This window comes from Gadus chalcogrammus, chromosome 3 (assembly GCF_026213295.1).
Source record: "Gadus chalcogrammus isolate NIFS_2021 chromosome 3, NIFS_Gcha_1.0, whole genome shotgun sequence".
NCBI classification, from domain to species: domain Eukaryota; kingdom Metazoa; phylum Chordata; class Actinopteri; order Gadiformes; family Gadidae; genus Gadus; species Gadus chalcogrammus.
In genome coordinates this window covers 6,347,345-6,364,358 of record NC_079414.1, presented here as the reverse complement: position 1 = coordinate 6,364,358, position 17,014 = coordinate 6,347,345, and the positions used below count along the sequence as shown (strand labels likewise).

Sequence of the window (17,014 nt, the reverse complement as noted above, 5' to 3'; positions counted from 1 at the left end):
ACGTGGTGCTGAGAGGCCCTTCATTGGCCTCTGATGTACAGGCGGTGCTCGTAACGGGTGACGATTACAATGCGGATTTGTTTATGGAGCATATTAGCCAAGTCATACAGAGCAACGACACAGGTCTGACGGATGATGTGCTAGAGTTGGTGGTCACTGGGGTCCACAACAAACGGGGTGGGGGGCGTTTGAAGTTAAAAAACATTCCCTATGATGAAATCATACACAAGAAGAAGCTAAGTCTCTACACACCGAGTAATACTCACGACAATTTGTGCTTCTCACTATGCATGACACATTTTCTGCATGAGGGGGTAACCGGGGGCGACACAGCGGCCAAAGAGACTAATTTGGAGGCGGCTCGCAAATTACACAGTGATCTGGGGTTTGCCCCAGATCACCCTGTGGGTTTCTCGGATGTTTCCAAATTTGAGAGACATCTAGATGTTAAAATCCTGATATTTCATCATAATGATGCATTCAGGAAGCTGGAGATGTTCCAGACACATACGGGACAACATCCAAAAACAGTATGGCTATACCTTCATGATAGTCACTATCATTGCATAGAGAACAGAACGGCATTCTTTGGTACGGGGTATGTGTGTGAATATTGCTACAAGGCCCATGAGGGAATTCTATTACACAAATGCCCGATCCATTGCAATGTGTGTCTGACAGTGTGCGATAGACTATCAGGTCGCACGATAAAGTGCAAGGACTGTAGACGTATATGTCGCTCGCTGGTCTGCTACAACACACACAAGAGGCATTCGGCCAAACACAACATGATACCTTGTGAAAAGCTCAAATACTGCGATCGTTGTTGTAGACAGTATATCATATCGGAGAAGAAGAAGAAGAAGGGGGTGAGGGAGGGGGATGAGGCGGATGAGGAGGAGGATGAGGAGGAGGGTGACGATAATGGTCACGTATGCAGCGAGGCAAAGTGTCGTAACTGTGGGGAGCCGAGGCCCGATGATGGAATACATGATTGCTATATCCAGCCATACAAAAAGAAAAAGAAAAAGAAACGCAGGGGTGTTCGCCGGGGTCCATCGGATGACTCTGATGACGACGCTCCGCCTAATAAATACATATACTATGATTTCGAAACGCGCATGCATGACGGTCGTCACGAAGCAAACTGTGTGGCAGCTACAACGTCTGAAGGCATAGAATGGTATGCTACAGGTCTAGGTTGTGTAAGCGAGTTTGTGAAACGCTACAGAAGAGGGGCGTATTCGTTGCATACATTTGTTGCACACAACGCGTCGGGCTTTGATAACTATATCGTCCTGGATTACATGACCAAGCAGGGTATTAAACCCTCTTTAGTCATGAAGGGTAGCAGAGTCATTTTGATGCGTGATGACGCATACCATCAGAGATGGGTCGACTCATTTAGCTTCTTGCCCATGCGTTTGGCTAATGCCCCGGCGGCGTTGGATTTTGACGATATGGCAAAAGGTAATTTTCCGCATAAATTCAACACACGGGCCAACGAGTCTTATGTCGGCGCCTACCCTGAGATCTCATATTATGGATATGATTCCATGACTAGCGATCAAAAGACAGATTTCGCTATTTGGTACCGATCTGTACGACACAAAAAATTTGACTTTCAGAAACAGCTGCGTCTCTACTGTGTCAACGACGTGAGGATCCTATACACTGCGTGTAGGATCTACAGGGAAAATTTCATAGAGTGTGCCTCTATAGACCCCTTGTCCTATGCCACTCTGGCTTCGGCGTGCATGGCCACCTTCAAAAAGTCGTTCTTGAAGAAAAACGTCCTGGCACTGACCTATGAGGGTGTCTATCAGAAAAAGCAAAAGTCGTTCTCATGCGCATCCATCCAGTGGCTTGAATATCTATCCCACTCCAATAACATGGAGATTCGGCATGCTCTCAACCATGGAGAGGCTAAATATGGACCATTCTTCCTAGACGGACATGCACCGTCTATAAACACAGCCTATGAATTTGCAGGATGCTTTTATCATGGGTGTGAACAGTGCTACAACGCTGGCCACCAGAACCCTGTCCTCAGGAAGACCTATGGCGAATTGTGGGTGCAGTTTCACCTCAAAGTCAAGGCTCTCAAAAGAGATCATGGTTTAAGAGTCGTGGTCATGTGGGAGTGTGAGTGGCACCGTCTGAAAAAGACCAATGCTGCAGTGCAGGCATTCATGGCTACTCTGAAGATACAACCTAGGATTGATCCTCGCGACTCTCTCTATGGGGGTCGCACCAACGCCATCAAAATGTATCACAAGGCCGAGCCCGGTGAGAAAATACGCTACTATGACTTTACCTCTCTCTACCCCACAGTACAGGCTCGCTGTCCTTATCCTGTAGAGCACCCCCAGATCATTTTCAGGAATTTTGGTCCTTTGGATGGGTATTTCGGCATCATCAAATGCACCGTGTTGCCCCCCAGAGGTCTTTACCATCCTGTGCTCCCCTACAGGTGTCATGGAAAGCTGATGTTCCCCCTCTGTGGTACATGTGCCACTGAGCTCAATCAGACAGACGCGTGTCATCACAGCAACGATGAACGGGCTCTGACAGGCACCTGGGTGACTTTTGAACTACAAAAAGCGGTCGAAATGGGTTACGAGTTAATCCAAATGCATGAGGTGTGGCACTACCCCAAACGGTCAGAGACTCTGTTTAAAGGGTATGTCAAAACGTTTCTCAAGCGTAAACAGGAGGCTTCAGGATACCCCAGCACAGTGGACACTGTGGAGAAACAGCGAGAGTATGTGCAAAACTATCTGGCAAAGGAGGGTATACAGTTGGATCACAACAACATGTGTGTGAACAAGGCCATGCGTAACTTGCAACAAGTTGATTCTAAACAGTCTGTGGGGTCGCTTTTCACTACGCCCAGACCTACCCACTTGTGAGCTAATTTCTGACCCTGAAAGGTTCACTCAGCTCATGTTTAGCGATAGCTATCACATTAGTCACTTCTGCTTTATCTCTGATGAAGTAGCCCTTGTACAATGGAAACATGTAGATGCACGTCTCGCGAGGGCGCGGGATGTCAACGTGATTGTGGGGGCTGTGACTACCGCCCATGCCAGGCTCATGCTCTACGATCTTCTAGACAAACTACAGGAACGTGTCCTCTACTGCGACACAGACAGCATCATTTTTGTTTCTAAGGAGGGTGATTGGGTACCCCCTTTAGGCCCTTATCTGGGCGACTTGACCGATGAGATAAATGATGGTGATCTGTATGGTACCGAACAGGAGGATTACATTAGCGAATATGTCTCAACAGGTCCTAAAAGCTATGCATACCACACCCGTCACCACAAGTCTGTCGTCAAATGCAAAGGGGTGACTTTAAATGCAGCAAATGCTAAAGTGGTCACCCAGCAGACCCTGAAATGTCTATTGGATGATTTTGTCAGCCATCGGCCTCAAACCCTCGACATCACCACCACTGTAGATACCATCCAGCGAGATAAGACTAGGTTTCTGCTTAAAAACGCTACTGTAGTTAAACGGCTTAGGGTGGTTTACAACAAGCGCAGGGTCTTCCCCGACTACACCACGCTTCCTTACGGTTATTAACCATTTTGTTTATTGTTTTTCTCTTTTTCACATGATCCATGTTTTTTCTTCTTCTTCTTTTTACATATCGTTTTCAAATGATCCATGTTTTTATTCATTCTATATTTCTGATGGGGGATATGCATATTGTGTTAAGAATTGTTTCATGTTCATGTTATTAACTATTTTGTTTTTTTATTGTTTTCAAATGATCCATGTTCTCTTCTTTCATCTTTTTTATTTTAATCATTTTTTTTTATGCATCATGTATTAATGATGAATGACTGTGCTAATAATCATGTTGGTGTTAATAAAGAATGTTAACTGTCAAATGTTTCACGGTTCTATGGTCACAATACTTCCGTCCATCAGAGGGGATGCACACAGACCGCAGAGATGGCTGCTGTACACACAACGTTCGACCCTAGACTTCAACACCCGTTCAGCATGGTAGTATCGGGACCTTCAAACAGCGGCAAAACCTACTTTGTTAAAACAGTCATTGAAAATATGGATCGGTTATTCTCAGAAAAGATTGAGAATATAGTATATGTTTATTCATGCTGGCAGCCCATATATGATGATTTACTTAAAATAAGGAACATTCACTTTATAGAAGGGATCCCCAAATCTCTATGTGATGATGCAATCTTACCAGTCCATACTAGAAATCTGCTCATTATTGACGACTTGATGAACGATGCATGCAATAATATAGAGGTTCAGTACGTTTTTACCAAATATGTACACCATCGTAATCTCAGTTGTATGTATCTGGTCCAGAATTTATTTATGCAGGGTAAAACCAGCCGTACAATTAGTCTAAATACCAATTACATGGTTTTGTTTAAGAACCCCCGTGACAAATATCAGATTATGCTGATAGCCAAACAGATGTTTCCATGCAAGACAAAATATTTTCTAGAAGCCTTTAACGATGCTACCGACATGCCTTACGGCTATCTACTTGTAGACTTTAAAGCCATGACCCCAGACAACATGAGACTTAGAACAGATATATTGTCAGACCGGCATGTTGTATACACTCAGAGAGCCAAAGTGATTAGCCCAAAAGACCATGTCCTCACGTATAAGTAGAAATCGCGAGCGTCTTAAGCAACTATATAGCGCGCCTCCGGCCCAACGTAAAGTTATCCTCAGGACAGCCAACACCGACTTTATCAACTCTCTGTGTGAAATAGCCTTGAACATTTTACAAGGCAAAATACCTCTGACTCCACGCCAGCATACGAAATTGCGTAGACGAAAGAAGGACCTCAGAATACTCGCCAATAAAAATGTACTAATATCTAGAAAGAAAAGACTAATCAATCAGACTGGTGGATTTCTACTACCCCTGCTGTCTGTGGCCATACCGCTGTTTACAAGCCTGTTCTCAAGAGGAGGGTGATTATAATGGATCATACGCACAAGATGTATCTAGTTCCTCAACACCAACTCGATGCCTTAAAACATACCCCGCCCAGGGATTCTGTTAGACAGACTGCTGAAAATGAGCTGGATAAAGCCATTACGATGGTGTTGAACACTCCCGATACAGACCTATATGAAAAAGCGGCCAGGTACGGAGCTGTCCTGCAGCGTTATCTATCCATGGTAAAGCAAGGGCAGCGCGAGCATGGAGAATTAACTCTGTCGCTTGCTGAGGGGGACCCTGTTCATACGCCTATGGTGGCACAAAATAGTATTGATGACGATGACGGCACCGGCGATCATATCTATAAGGATATAATGAAACATATACCCGTCAGAAGCAAGAGCAATACCCGACATATCCTGGACTCTTTAAAGAAATCTAAAAATGTTTCATGGTCGGACAAGGGGGAGATCATATTACATGGCGAAACTGTTAAGGGGTCCCATATGTTTGATTTGTTAAAGAATGTTACCGCCCCTTACCATGTTGTCGAATCTGTCAGACCACAGGGTTGGAATGTATTTCTGAAATCTTTAGCCAGTAATAATATCCCCCTATCGGCTATCCCTAATAAACAACTCAGACAAACTGTAGACATGTATAAGCATAGCCCCGGCACTATGGACTCCAATGCGATGGCCTCCACCCCTGGCTCATCCGATAAAAGGAGGAAACGCAAGCAGACCTTGTCATCTATTACTCCCCCTGGAATGCATGTGACCGAGTGGTTGCCATTTTAAATTATGTATCTATATGTATGTTTTATCCGTAAAAATAAAAGAAGACAGTACTACTAAAATGTAATCAAATTATTGTACTTTTATTATCAATACAGAAAACAATCATAACAACAACAGCACATGCTACATGTTACATCCGCATACACATGACTGCACACACATCATATCATGCTCATTACAGACATTAGGTTGTACACGCTTAACAAAGTCATAAACCTTTTCATCATTACGGGGTAAATTATCCCCATACATTTTCAAAAACTTTTGATAGGATACCCCTTTTTGCATATTAAACAAGAAAAAACACAATGATTCCCACATGCTGTACTTGACGGATCCTGGACCTGTTGTGTAGAATGTTCAACATCTATACAGTGCTGATCAAGAAAACGCTGTATGGTCTCAGGAAACTCAGAGTATGAGGGCGGATTGCCGTAGGAGTCGAAAAAGTAACCCTTTCTCTCATCAGTAATATAGATGGCTAGCCAATGCGCACCGGCCATATGTGAAGGTTCGGTGTTGACCACCATCATAGCAGGCCTCTGATGAATTTCCCGGGGTAGGTGATTACACGGTAGCGCACCGAGAAAATATGCCTTGTGTGCCATTTTCTGACACACGGCTGTTAGCTCTATAGTATTCATATCGCACCGCCTTTTTCAGTAATAGTCCAACAGCACCTGTCGTCTATTTGATATTTCTATAACAGAATCATAAACTGCATAGCATATCAAATTGACCGTTGTAGCCAATGCTGCTCTGAACCGTGCTTCTAGCCTCACATTCCCTGTTCTGACTAGCGATACATGTTGTCCACAGCCCTCATCGGCCTCAAGGTTGAAACAAAATAATGCATACCCTCCCCCGAATTCCTTATGATTAATGGCTATTTCTCTATCTTTGAGCTGTCGACCTGTAGCCTGAATGAGCTGGAAATATTCGCGTGTATAGAGACCGTTTCTAAAGTCAGGCTGAAAGGGTTTAGAGGGATATGGCTGACCGTCGCAATATAGGGATAAGAACTCGATGCCGAAATGCTGGAATCGGAAAGGATTCCTGGCATAGCTCCCTGTGAATGCTTCGTTATTCACAAAACCTATAATAACCATCTTGGGTATTTGGCCTAGAAATAGATTATCCTGTGTGCATATACGGCTGCCCGCAGCGATGGATACATTCTTTAGACATACCCTATCAACAGGGTATTTAACGTTAGCTTGGTTTAGCGCACGGGCATGTGCCAGCTTGACACCTGGTGCTACCGATACCTTTTTAATGAAAACATTTGCAGACGCTATAGAGACCCGATATTCCACAGCCCCATCGGACATGAGACAGAAATCATTTTTTGCTCTAATGAATCTCATGCGGAGATCAACTCCGTTAATCAACAGTTTCTCCTGAAAAAACATATCGACGTGTATAGGGGATATCAGCTCCACTATACGACTTCGCCCTGTATATTCACTCCTAGTCGTTAAGCCTAGATTGAGACCTCCAGGAAGAATCTCGTCCATATGTCCATGTGTGTCTTTATGGAATAGACCACAGCCAAATTGGGTGTCTAATGTTCCGTTTCCATAGTTTAGCAGGCATTCTATTATGCCTCTGTATGGATAGGTGTTTGACGACTGGGTGATAAGCCTATCACCCAGAGTAATATCTACTTGGGAGAATAACGTGCATCCTGGATAGTTAATCAGCCCCACGGGTGCCGCCGGAGCCAGGTCTGTTCCATCAGGATTAGTAATCTTGATCCTCAGATGTAGATACGTGTTGTTGAGATCTATATAGTCTTCGCTACTGGCCGATACAAAGAACTCTATGGGTCCACCATCTGTTAGCGCCGATAGCGGGGGTATTTCAATATATGTACTTTTTTCTATCGATGTCTGCGTCATCGGCAGGGAGAAGAGATCCAGCTCGCTCTTAATGCATTCGTCTGACAAGTTATGTAGCAACGCCATTGTTATTCAACCCTCCTGCTATACTAGATGAATATATCGCTAGCTGCCCCTCTAAAACGACGGGATGCCACCTTCCTGCTCCTTTTAGGTTTGGATCTCTTTTTGATAGACGCCAATCTTTTATTCTGTTTACGACGTCGTGCCGGTGCACGGGTACGCCCACATCCTATAGGAGGATACTTTGTTGCTCTTCGGGCATATACCCTCATGCCTGCCCCCTGCTGTTTGGGCGTAGATGCAGCATGGGCTATGTTGGTCATAACGTCGCCTATAATATGTTTAGCAGCAGTCTTCAGATGAGGCTTTGCTATGCTAACCCCTCGTCTAAATAACGGAATAGCCATTCTAAAGAGGCTACGGAACATCCCTCCGATGCCAGCTCCATATTGCTGTGCTGCTACCCTCATAGCCTGGTAGCCCACTCCCTGCTTGGTTTAAATAATACTGAACATATTTGTTCTCGTCGTAAGGTGGTCTATACCCCCTCATCCCTATAGACGGTACTACGGATTCTACTGTTTTACAGGTCTAAAATGCAGCTTGAGTATCACTTTGCCGTATGTGAATTTTATATTTGTATTCTGGTCAGACTTTAGATCGATTTCAATATCTCCAAGAGGGTCTCGAGCTACGTGTACGTAATGCGGCTTGTCGAACATGTGAATGCAGTGTCTCCTGCTGGTGTCGGTTATATTAATACTCCTTAGCAGGGGGACATAACTATCTCCGACCAGCTGATGGTCAACGATGTCGCTATATATGAACATGTTGTAACACCCGCCGTGAATATCGGCGGGATGGGGCGCGTATGCTGGATACGATTTATGGGCTGATAGTTTGACCCCTGCGTCGAAGCCCAGCATAGCGGCCAGTTTTCCTCTAAAGACGATAGATAGGTGAGCGTCTCCTTCTACATAAACGCGGTTTCTAATACCTTCATGATGTAGTATAACTCTACCGCTAGGATCATATTTGGCCCAGGTCTTGTTGATTTGTAGTAATAACGAACCGATACTCTCATAAAGCCCGCCAACTAATAGACATGATGTCCTATGACCCGTTTTACCATCGTGAATGGTCATCGTAGCGTCCTCGGCAGGAAAACTATGCCAGCTGCATGGGTACTGCGCTTCAATTAGGCCTACTTCATAGGGGTGCTTGGTGTGTATAGATTTTGCTAATTTAGTTCTAAAATTCCATATCTTATTTTGTGGGTAGATCCCTGCCGATGCATTACTCGCTAGAGTCACATAGAACCCTCCAGACACCTCCTTATCCATCGTACACTCTGGTTATAATGGAATGTATGTCTCTTGTATGTCTCTTTATGCATCGACTAGTGTCTTTTCAGCTATCCATGAATTGAATGCCTCCGGCCAGCCCAACCATTTGACATATACCAGATTCTTAGACCCCTCCCTTTTTCTATCTATAATCTTTTCTATTTTATACACCTTGTTTTTAGACACTATAACTTTTTGTAACTCTTTCTCATAAAATGTTCCATGGACAGGGGCACCTGCATAGTCTTGCAGCTTATAGACTGGAGGACACCTTGCTATGCGCTGCGATATTACAAAATATTCATCCGTAAATGTCTGCTCATAGCCCTTTCGAAATGTAGCTCTGACTTTTGAAATTCTAACCGTGTCACCAACATCGTATCTAAACACCACCATCGGCTCTTGAGTGGTTTTGTATAGCGTATTAAACACTGTTTTCTCATTATCTTTATCAACGTTGACCGGGGTCATTTTTATCGATCTATGATATGAATGGTTATAAGCATGGACCATGTCCTGTAGCTTATCCACATATCGTTTGGAGTTGGCAGCTGTTAAATATCTCCACATGCGGGTTTTCAGAGTCCTGTTGAAGCGTTCCACTATACTGGCCTTGGTCTCGTTAGATGTAGAGAAATGTTTGACGTTGTACCGCTCCATCAAACGCTGAAAGATCTTGTTATAAAATTCTTTGCCGGCGTCGGTCTGCAGTTTATCGGGGGTACGCCCTTCACCGAGAATATCATCAAAAGCTTTAGCGACGTCGATAGCCCTCTTGGATGGTAACGGACGAACCCATGCATGTTTTGAGAATACATCGATACACGTCAACAGAAAATGCACACCATCATTTTCGGATGCATACTCTGCCATATCCACTAAATCAGCCTGGAACTGTCTATCTATTCCACTAACCAATACTCTATTTCTGCGGAAATGTATCGGTGCAGGTACATGCAGGGTGTAGGGATCCTGCTTCAGCAGCCATTTCTTGATATATTTTAGTGGAGGTACTGCCCCCTCACTATGCTCAAGGGCCGTTCTTAGTTTATTGATGCCGCCGTAACCCCCTGGTCCGGAGGGATCATAATAAGTCTTATGCAGCCGTTTATCCATGTCGTATGTCTGCGACAAAAACGAATACTGAAACACTGCTCAGAGTTATCCATCCTTTTATTTAAAATGTCTGTCCGCTCAAAACAAATCTCAGATAACGTTTACATGAAGTTTTATTTTTCTGCACCATTTTACAAGCCATCATTCTAGCAGTTCTAATACCCTCGGCGTTTGAGGCATTATTGAGCTTCAAGACATCCGATACAAAAGCACATATACACATGACATGGCCGACGGTAAAACAGTCACCATCGGGGAAATGGGTAAATACTTCAGCTAACATTTGATCAGTAGGTTTATCATACAAGAATTTCATGACCAGATCATTCCAACCCTTATACGTACATTTGATATAAGCATTATGTTGGGCATACGTATCATTTTCTATGTCAGCATACATCAAAACGGATAGTCTATCTGATACAATCTTGCTATCCGCATCATAGGCATAAGAAAACAACACCCCCATTATAAACGCCACCCACCACCACCAGGCTTTGGTTTGCCAAATGACAATGTAGGACGCCACATTTGTATGGCTTCATGTATCAGAAGCAGATGTTCATCGGACACTTCTACGGCAGCCAGTGAATCCAGTTTTTCGGTATCATAGGTATTGCCTATTAAATCACATAGAAAAGATTCGACCACGCCATAGATTTTTCCGGGGGACACAGTCAACCCTGTAGTCTTCTTTAAAACAGTTTCTAAAAGTAACAGGAAGGGGTGTCTGTCCAGGATAACACAAATGTCCTGGTAGTGGGATTCGTAGTGATGACGTGACGCTCCCTGCAGGCATGAATGGCGTCGTTGACTTGGACAATCACACTGGCATCCCCAGCAGACCGCTTGCTTCTGATGGCTGATGATGGCTACCACACAGAGCCCCGTGGTAAATCGCAGAACAGCCAGCGATGGAGGGTTTAAACGGATCTGTGTTGATACAGGCCATCCGTCATCTCTCATAGCTGTGTCCACCTCCAGCTCACTGTCCTCGCCGGTGTGTAGGAAGGTCAGATTCAATCCGGTCAGATAGACGGCATACTCGTGAAGCCAGTGGGGTCCGGGTTGTACAGCCTTTAAATCAGCAGTCTCCATAGCCACACCCCCACCTTCCACATGTTCATCATTGACCTGTGCTGCATAGCGTATCAAAAATATACCATTAGAATATGAAAATAAAAAAAACACACACAACACCCACATATTAAAATAATGTATAGTCTATCAAAAACACATTTAAAAAAAAAAAAGAAGGAAAATAAAACACCCTTAATACTACTAGTATGTACACTCCACCTTCGTATACATTGCTGACATTTTCTAATGCTATCATAACCCTAAACATACTCAAACACACCATGTGCCCCCTCATCAAACCCAGACGACTCAAACAGGCACATTCGGCATTCATCAGCAGTTGTGTTCCATGGTTCTTCATCCGTCTTAGCCATAGAATCAATCTCTGCAAAAATTCCACGTAGTGCAGACAGATCAGCCCACTGCATGAAAAAGACATTATCAAAATAAACAGCAGCTTCTAAAACACTGGTGCGTAGAGGAGAGCAACCGATGCAATGCATATCACCGCACGGTGGTAGCGCGTGTGTATCAACGCCGCATCTGAAAAAAATGAAATCCTGTGGGTTCTTCGTATGATAGTTTGCCCCCATGCAATGAATCCTCGATTCATGCTGAAAGGCGCATTCCAAACGATGTTGAATCCTCGGTTCATACTGAAAGGTCCAATTGTATACATGGGGTCCCCCATGCCATGTACCCTCGTCACCGTCTAGCATGGGGCATAAATTCTCAAAGAAAAAATTCCACTCGTGAACGTTCATCCGCCACTCTGTAGCACAATCTTTAGCTTTCAAAATAACACAGCCATCGACCCATGATATTACATACTCCAAGCCGTATTCGCCAACGTGGGTGAATGAATCCCCGGCACTCCGGTCCCTCAAGCCTAAAACAGGCCTCGTTCTTTTGAGTGGAGCATTAAGCAGTACCGCATCTCCACAACTATCGACATAGTTAGACACTGGCGTACTAGCGTTGGACATACCATCAGGCATCTGGTTTTCAATGTCCTCATTGCTCGACACAGAGTCGTCCATGGCGGGGGAAGACGATGGCGACGGGGTACTAGGGCCCCTATACACCCAATAAGGACTATCTGATCTATGGGTTTCTTCTGATGAGCAGTCCATGTCGAATGAAAAGAACACTGCAACACAACTTGATGAATGCGGGGAACCCTACAGCAGCCGTCGCCTCCTTTTTAAACTATGTTTATGACCCATCATAAAAACGTAAACAGGAAGAGGTATCTGTGAATAGGGACCCCCCTTCACCCCACCCCCTCCCAAACCGGACACACACACCCACACACACGCACACACACACACACACACACACACACACACACACACACACACACTAATCACACCTCGGTCTATACAGATCCCGCACCCCAGCGACCCCTACAGGTTCACCACTGGCATTACACGGATCATCCCTACACGAAGGGTTTTATGGTTTATGACCCGTCATAAAACATAAACAGGAAGTACCTCTGTGAATAGGGGTCCCCCCTTCACCCCCACCCCCTCCCCAAACCGGAAGTGAGTTCAGATAGGAATGGATCCCAATAGCACTTTATATAGACTACTCATAATGTTCGCTCAGTGAATGTGAAGGATGTTTGGTTTGATAGTTATGGCGAAGAGGGAACGCTCCGTTCACTTGCATGGACAGAGTCTCTGCTTGCTAAGCAACCTCAACGTCTTGGCGGACTATATATCTGCTGATCAACACTACGAATGCTGGAAACACACCAGACACACCATGTGAAGTTATTTAACCCGATTATTGTTATTTATATCCGAGCATATCAGTCTTTATCATGGGTGTCTTTACGGGGACAGTTGCTGTTGGCATCTTACATTCAAAGGCCAAATGTGAATAATGTACTTAAGGTAATCATCCTTAAATTTTATTGATGAATAGCTGACAGATAAGTTTATTTTATTCAAATATCATCCCTTAAATTCAAATTGTTGCTAAGCAAAAGAGCCATTATAGCAAAAAGTGTTGCAACTGTCCCAGGTCTCCTCTATTCAATCAATCATTATGTATGACTGGCATAGATAGTTTCATAATTACTCACGGCAACTGAGCGGAAAAAAACATTCTACCCTGTGCTGTTTTTAACTGACTCCAAGAGCGGACGCAATCGGACATGGTCGGAAATGGCATCGACCGTTTCACGAAGCATTCGGAATTCAAGATCGGAGAGCGGACGCAATCGGAAATGTTCGGAAATGGCATCGACCGTTTCAAATGGCAACGACCGTTTACGAGACGGAAAGTCGCGGCGGCGACATGTTTGCTGCGTTCTGAACCAAATCAAAGCAGCGTGTGTGTGACGTCACGACGCATGTGCCGCGACCGGAACCGATAAGCGGAATCGTTAAGCAGGCTTGCTAACGATTCCAAGGAATCGGTTGACTCGGAACCGGTTCTGAACAAGAAACGGTTCTCGATTCCCATCCCTAGTCGTGTCTGACCCGCGGGCCTTGATATTGACATATGTGGGTTAGGGAGTGAGAGGGAGAGGAGAGGGGTGGGTTAGGGACTGAGATGGAGGCGTGGGTTAGGGTTAGGAAGTGAGATGAGAGGAGGGGTGGGTCATGGTTAAGAAGTGAGTAGGGTTGGGTTAGGGGTTAGGGTGGGGGGCCTCTCTGGGTGTGAGGTCAACAGGAAGGCGGAGCAGTGGGTGACTGCGATATGGATCATTCCATTTGAAATGATGGGTCGATCGGGGATGTGAATAAGGCAGCGTGGAAGAGGCTGAACCAGGAGTGCACTGAGTGCTTGACGCTGCCTTTGGTAATGGATCATTTTTGGCTCAGATCTTTATTTATTTATTTTGTATGTACGTTAGATGAGCTATTAAACATTTTGCTTAAACAGTGTTGTAACTAGTTCCTCCAGGGTGGTTTAACTTGCCATCATTCTGCCATCTTAACCCTAACAGACCACTGACGGGGGAATCCAGTGGCACCTTAAGTGTTTACAGTTAACTAGAACATCTTCCAGTTCCATCACTCACTCACTCACTCACTCAATCACACTCATCTACAGTCCATACCCATAAACCCCCCTCTTTGCGTCCCAGACTGGCCTCGGAGTACTCCAGTCCGTCTGGGCGGCCCTTGAGCTGCGTGGTGGACGAGAACACCCCCGTTGTGACCCCTGTCAATGGGGCCCTTGCCGTGACCGGCGGGCCCCCGGGGGAGCAGCGGGCCCCTGAGAGGCGGGTCCGCTCCCAACGGCACCGCAACTACATGAGCAGAACCCACCTGCACACCCCTCCAGTTCTCCCTGAGGGATACGGTGAGGCACATATACGCAACCCGCACCTAGGCACGCAGGCGCCCATGCAGGCACATACACACATATGCACGCGTCGCACGCACATGCATACATATGCATGTTCATACATGCATATAAACTTGCACATACACACGCACATACAAACGCACATGCACCTACGCAGGCACACACATACGCACACACACAAACACACACAATTCATTCATTAATACACAGGATCAGATGTTATAATCCCTTGTGCCAAAATCCAAGGAAAACACATATTCCGAAGCCCCTGTCCAAACCAACCTTATAAGCACGCTGGCTACTGAGCTACCAACCAAAGGTGAAAAAAAAACACGAGACAACTAGCCCAATTAACAGCAGTAAATACAGCAGTAAGCAGTAAGCAGAATATCATTGGGGTTATCAAGTGGGCACCCTCTTTCACAGATGTTTCGTTTAAGTTAGGCCCACGACACCTCCTGAAGGCTTAACAATGAAACCAGCGTCCTGGATTCACCCCCCTCAATGCTGCCACCACATTGCCACATTTAAAGCATCTAAACACTCTTTCCTGCATCGTACCCCTAGCCCTACCCCTAACCCTGACCACACAAACACGTTGGCATATTAGCTCACGTTAGCACAGCTGGCTTACCTCAGCTTGCACCCCAGGAAGTAAGTTTTCTCCTTACCCACAGCCATTCACTCGCTCGTTCTGCTGCCACGGACATGTTACTAACCGCCTGCCTCAGACATCGTCCACAAATACCCAGTTCAGTCAGCAAGCTAATAGCAGATCTAGCCACAAACCCCCGTGCACCGATTTCAATAGGCCTTAGTCGCGAACTCCAGCCTCTCTGTGCTGCCTCTTCAGCCATCTCAGCATACTTCGCTTTCTTAAGCTCATTAGCTACTTCAACTCTGTCTTCCCAAGGAACTGTAAGTTCAATAAAATAAACAATCTTCTCTAAGTCTGACCACAATAGCATATCTGGTCTTAGCCGAGTGCTAACAATGTGTGGAGGCACAACAACCTGCTGAATAAGATCCGCCTTCAATTCCCATGCTCCTCCATTACTTAGCTGCCCGACTCTGTGCCTGCCTCTAAATGGTCTAGCCTTTTCCCCCTGATGCACAAAGTTAATTTGCCTACCCTCTTTACTAGCGGCTGATGAATTAGCTTCTCCCCGTTTAGCATCAACAGCCTCTGCCAAACATTTCAATACCTGGTTGTGACGCCACGTATACCGCCCCTGGTAGAGACTTACCTTGCACCCTGATAGGATATGGCGGAGGCTGCATACACAGGAACATAGTGTGCATGTCTCATCCTCACCATACCACTGATTTAAGTTCTGGGGAGATGGGAGCACATCATAAGTGGCACCTATCATAAATCTGATCCTGCTAGCCTCCATGCTCCATAGATCTCTCCACTTTATCTTCTTCTTCTCCACTCCCTCCCAATTCACCCACTGCCCTTGTTTTGCCTGTGACACTGCCTTAGTACATCTTACAATCTCCTCCTGCCTATGTATTTCCTCCACTACCATTTTTCTCCTTTCCCCTGCAGAAGCCTTACCCCACGAGGGTTTACCTACGTCCCTCCCTAAGCCCCCCCGCCCCATAATTACACAAATGTGTAATTATGGGGGGGTGTAATGATTCTTTCACGTTATTGGTTAGGGTTACATCATGACGCTCCTCTCATTCCTCTGCAGAGCAACGCACCACTCTGCAGGGTCAAGTGTACTTCCTGGACACCCAGACCGGGGTCAGCACCTGGCACGACCCACGAGTGCCCAGGTAACACGCACACACGCACACACAAGGTGGTAGTTCATCACTGAGGTGCTGGTTTGTCACTGAGGTGCTGGTTCATCACTGAGGTGCTGGTTCATCACTGAGGTGAGGGTTCATCACTGAGGTGCTGGTTCTTCACTGAGGTGCTGGTTCATCACTGAGGTGCTGGTTCACCACTGAGGGGCTGTTTCATCACTGAGGTGCTGGTTCATCACTGAGGTGCTGGTGCACCACTGAGCTGCTGGTTTATCACTGAGGTGCTGGTTCTCCAGTCGTCTCACTCTCTGGACACTGGAGACTCTTGTTTTAGGGTCTTGTTAATCCTAATCCGAGCCATAACTGGGTTTTGTGTTGATAATTCATCTCTGTAATGAATAGTAAATGCTGGGGATGTGTCTGTGGTAATTGAGCTGCTGGTTTATCAATGAGTTCATAAATGTTGATTTCGGAATTTCAATTTCACAGTCATCTGCAGGATTGTGATGAAATCAATATATATAATGAATAGGGGTGTGACGATACACTCAGCTCACGAGACGAGACGAGACACGATATTCGGTTCACGAGATCGAGACGAGACGAGATTTAAAAAAAACTACAATGATAAAATATATGACTGGAGCAACAGACTTTTATTAAACCGAGTTGCACATGCATTTTGAAATGTTTTATTACAACTCTTAACATTCATGAAATTGAAACTAAAACTAAAAT

General features: G+C 45.3%; 2 protein-coding genes across 2 annotated transcripts in view; one reads left to right on the top strand and one right to left on the bottom strand.

Moving 5' to 3' along the window:
* Window positions 1–10,579: 10,579 nt before the first annotated feature.
* LOC130377376 (uncharacterized) lies at window positions 10,580–12,333 on the bottom strand. The gene is made up of 2 exons (XM_056584479.1): window positions 11,472–12,333; window positions 10,580–11,250 (listed from the first exon to the last, which is right to left on the bottom strand). Exons 1-2 carry the CDS (start codon window positions 12,322–12,324, stop codon window positions 10,580–10,582), a joined length of 1,524 nt encoding a protein of 507 aa, XP_056440454.1. The 5' UTR covers window positions 12,325–12,333.
* Window positions 12,334–13,806: 1,473 nt separating this feature from the next.
* The window catches only part of LOC130378555 (E3 ubiquitin-protein ligase SMURF2-like), a 54,988-nt gene continuing 51,780 nt past the window's right edge, over window positions 13,807–17,014 (top strand). Inside the window, exons 1-2 of the mRNA XM_056585297.1 lie at window positions 13,807–13,817; window positions 14,295–14,512. Coding sequence (XP_056441272.1) covers window positions 13,807–13,817; window positions 14,295–14,512 — 229 coding nt within the window. The remainder of the gene's footprint in view (window positions 13,818–14,294; window positions 14,513–17,014) is intronic.